The 4,313-nt window shown below is 57.8% G+C and overlaps 1 protein-coding gene across 1 annotated transcript in view; it reads left to right on the top strand.

The window, feature by feature from the left end:
• Window positions 1-757: 757 nt before the first annotated feature.
• Klhl21 (kelch like family member 21) overlaps window positions 758-4,313 on the top strand; it is a 10,421-nt gene continuing 6,865 nt past the window's right edge. The window contains exon 1 of the mRNA XM_005353663.3: window positions 758-2,997. Within this exon, the coding sequence (XP_005353720.1) occupies window positions 1,977-2,997 (1,021 nt within the window). The 5' untranslated portion in view covers window positions 758-1,976. The remainder of the gene's footprint in view (window positions 2,998-4,313) is intronic.

Below are 4,313 nucleotides of genomic sequence, written 5' to 3'. Positions count from 1 at the left end.
ACAGTATGTAAATGAGGGGAATGAGCCTGGGGCAGCACGCAGAGTACCAGAACTGGGTTCCTTTTGCCCTGCAGTGGCGTCACAGGCCATTAATCCCAGCACTTGGGTCTCTGAGTTTCATCATGACACCCCGTGGTCGGCACCTGAGGCTACTGTTCTCTGACCTACACTACACAGTGGCACCTGAATGAGCACACACACAACACACAAAAATGTTCGGAGTGAAAGGGAAATCTAGAGCTGCTGATGGACTACAGAGTAAGCGAAGCCCAAGCCAGACCCTGGGCTCAAGCCGGAGACCCTTGAAGAAAGAGGACAGAGAAGGCTCATTTCTTTTCTAGACAATTTGTATAATTGGATCCCACTGTGTATGATCTGACTTGATGGAGCTAGCATGCACACATGCACATCTTCCCATCTCAATATCTACAGAGTCATTCTTCCATAATGACCTACCCTTTTGATGTTAGGAGAGTGGGGAGCAGAGGGGCAGAGACCTCAGATGATAAAGTGCAAGCCTTGAATGTCTGAGGCCCTGGGTTCCATCTCCAACAAAAACAAAATCCATACTCAGTTCTCAGCTACAGCATTTAATGCTCAGGCTTCACGCTGAGAGGAGCCGGCTGACTCCAAGGGTTTATTGTACTTTCCCCTACAAGCAGCCACTTCCTGGTTGCTCAGACTCAGAAGACCCGCGTGAGTGTGTAAGCTATTGGCCAGACTCCTGGGCCCAGGAATGCTGCACTGCCTTTAATAGCTGCGTGAACAGACCTTCTATGGGCAACAGGCGGTTGCTAGGGTACCTGCATGTTTTCTTCCTTGGAGTCTGTGCTTACCATGCTGACCCTAAAATTTAGACCAGCTGCATTCTCAGAGGAAAAGGAGGTGAGGTTCCTGAGTGGAAGAGAAAGCCTGAAAAGTTTTAGAAATGGAATAAAACAAAATGTCTGCTGCCAAGGCTGTGTCAACCTAGCAGCCTCCCCGAGGGGCGCGATGGGCGAGACCTGAGGCTGGAATGCTTTCAGAAAGGAAGTAGGGGACAGTTGATTAGCAGACAGTTCCCTAAAACTAAGCAAAGCAAAACTCACAGTGCCTTCCAAGTGTAGGCTCCCGTTCCTAGAGTTGCGTTTACGTACAGCACATACCGCCTCATTCAGAGAACTGTGACTGCTGAGCGGCTCCATCTCCAGCTTTTTAAGAAACTCCCCGGACGGACCGTGATCCTTTGGGCCACCCGGAGGTCTGAGAGCCTGGGCACTCCCCTGCAGACTTGCTCCTACCCACCGTGAGTAGCCTGAAGGAGTACGTTCGGAAAGTAAACTACTGCTTTTATGCTGACCAGACTTGACTGCTCGCTTTGAACTCAGGCATGAACACTGTGGAGGAGCGCCTTCCTGGAATCTGGCCCGGTTTTTCTTAAACGCGCCAAAAAAAAAAAGAAAAAAGAAAAAAGAGAGACAACGAAACTCTTGGACTTGTTCGTGCTTTGGTGCTGAATTGTGCAAATACTACTTTTGAAATCTGACGGGGGGCTTAAGTAACTGCCCCGGAGCCAACGGAACTGAAAACAGGATCATCCTACCCAGATGTCCTGAGGTTCCCAGGAGCGCAACAGGGAATCTGGAACCAAAGGAGTGATTGTGGATTCGGGCGCCGAGCTCGCCTCTCCGGGCCTCGCTCTGCAAACAGCTGGGCTGGAGGGTGGTTAGCACACCTCGGAGCTCGCACTTGTCACCCGCCGTTGCCAGCTGAGCGTCCGCGGAGGAGGTTGAAAGTCCCGGAAGGGCAGAAAGGGAGCCGACGTAGGCGGCGGTGACTCAACCAGCCAGCAGCGCTGGGGATAAAAGGGTTAAGTGGGCGTGGCCTGTGGTGTTCCGCCCCGACAGACCCCGCCCACGGAGGCCGCGGCTGGCGTGCATATTTATAGAGGCGGTGCCCGGGGAGCCGGGGCGTCCCTGTGCCCGCAGTCCCGCGTCATGGAGCGGCCGGCGCCCTTGGCCGTGCTGCCCTTCTCCGATCCCGCGCACGCCCTGAGCCTGCTGCGCGGCTTGAGTCAGCTGCGCGCCGAGCGCAAGTTCCTGGACGTGACCCTGGAGGCGGCTGGCGGCCGCGACTTCCCCGCGCACCGCGCCGTGCTAGCGGCCGCTAGTCCCTACTTCCGCGCCATGTTCGCGGGGCAGCTGCGCGAGAGCCGAGCCGAGCGCGTGCGCCTGCACGGGGTGCCGCCCGATATGCTGCAGCTGCTCCTGGACTTCAGCTACACCGGCAGAGTGGCCGTGAGCGGCGACAACGCCGAGCCGCTACTGCGCGCCGCGGACCTGCTGCAGTTCCCCGCCGTGAAGGAAGCGTGCGGCGCCTTCCTGCAGCAGCAGCTCGACCTGGCCAACTGCCTGGACATGCAGGACTTTGCCGAGGCCTTCAGCTGCTCTGGGCTGGCTAGCGCGGCGCAGCGCTTTATCCTGCGCCACGTGGGCGAGCTGGGCGCCGAGCAGTTGGAGAGGCTGCCGCTGGCCCGCCTGCTGCGCTACCTGCGCGACGACGGGCTGTGCGTGCCCAAGGAGGAGGCAGCCTACCAGCTGGCACTGCGCTGGGTCCGCGCCGACCCGCCACGCCGCGCGGCGCACTGGCCGCAGCTGCTGGAGGCCGTGCGCCTTCCCTTCGTGCGCCGCTTCTACCTGCTGGCACACGTGGAGGCCGAGCCGCTGGTGGCGCGCTGCCCGCCTTGCCTGCGCCTGCTGCGCGAGGCCCGCGACTTCCAGGCGGCACGCTACGACCGACACGACCGCGGGCCCTGCCCCCGCATGCGTCCGCGCCCGTCCACCGGCCTAGCGGAGATCCTGGTGCTGGTGGGAGGTTGCGACCAGGACTGCGATGAGTTGGTCACTGTCGACTGCTACAATCCGCAGACAGGCCAGTGGCGCTACCTGGCCGAGTTCCCCGACCACTTAGGCGGGGGCTACAGCATCGTGGCGCTGGGCAATGACATCTACGTGACGGGTGAGTGCGCTGGGGGCTTTCCAAGTGAAACACTCAGGACCTGAATCTTAGAGCTCGACCTAGCCCTTGGCAGGGACTGCGCTAGTTTTTCCATTTGCTTTCAAGCTATAAGAGCCCCCTGTGCTAGCAGAGACTTAACTGCTTTGTGGGTCTCCGTGTCTTACGTGGTACAGCCTGCCTTGCTTAGCCAACTCCTTGCCCCGGAGGTGCCTTCCCCTTTTGGGTTAGAAGAGACCGGGCATTGGCCTGTCACAATGGCTGCTTTCTTTTAATCCCCAAGGAATGTGGGGACAGGCTGCAGGCTGGCGCCTGGTGAGACATCTCACCCTCCCCAAAGCTGGGACTTTTCTCCCTCCCTGCTAAGCCACAGGGGCCTCCTGACTCAGTGGCTTTGTCACCAGTGACAAGGTTTCTTAGAGCCTGCACCTCGGCGATGCACTGTGGATCACATGGTGTTTAGGCTGCTCTAGTCTACGACTGTAAACATGGTCACATGTCGAGCGGTTTTCTTCCAGTTACTTGGCTGAAACCCCAAAACACTGCCGAGTCACTGTAGGCGGGCCCCAGCCTGCCCCTGTGCAGGGCTTCTCCCACGTTTTTCACCAAGGATGAATCCCGATGATCAAACTGAAGGGGAGGCTAGCTACCTCCTTCTCCAGGCCAGCGGGGATGGCCTCTGGAACTGCTATATAAGGAAAGACCACTGGGGCCTATGTCCCTTATCATATCAGGCTGGCAGGCACGCGGCTGGGCTGTCACAGGGGCTCAGCTCCACATTCCACAGAAAGCCCACTCCGATATTCTGGTGGTGTGCTTGTGGGTCTCAGGGACAGCCTCCGCTTTCCCGACTGGTCTCTGAATCCAGCCCTCCTTAACAACCTGAGGCTGACCCTGCTCTGCTGGGCTCCGCCCTTGCCACCCTGCCCCCATCTCTGAAGTCTGGCTGGTGATTTTGAACAGAGAACTGGCCAGACTCGCCCTTGAATAATAAGTGTCACAGCTGACCAGCTAATGGGGTGGAGGCAGGTGGCTCCGCCATTCCCTTCAGCTGCTGGTGGGGGATTTTCCTGAGGGGCCAGGAAGCTGCTTCAGCTGCTTCAGAGCGTCCCTGTGAAGAAAGTCCCACAGTATAACATGCCTCAGACTCTTCCCCTCAAAAGCTCTGGGCTGAGACAGAATGTCTCGGCCCTGTTCATGGCACCAGCCGGAAAGCCAGGGGCAGAGCCCCAAGATTCCTGGAGTCTCCTCATATCCTGAGCATTTATGTCTTAGATTTCCTTTTACAATTACTGTCTTTTTTTTTTTTTTTTTTTGGT

The sequence above is a fragment of the Microtus ochrogaster genome, chromosome 10 (assembly GCF_000317375.1).
Source record: "Microtus ochrogaster isolate Prairie Vole_2 chromosome 10, MicOch1.0, whole genome shotgun sequence".
Classification (NCBI taxonomy): Eukaryota; Metazoa; Chordata; class Mammalia; order Rodentia; family Cricetidae; genus Microtus; species Microtus ochrogaster.
The sequence above is the reverse complement of the archived record's forward strand: the minus strand, read 5'-3'. Positions and strand labels throughout refer to the sequence as shown.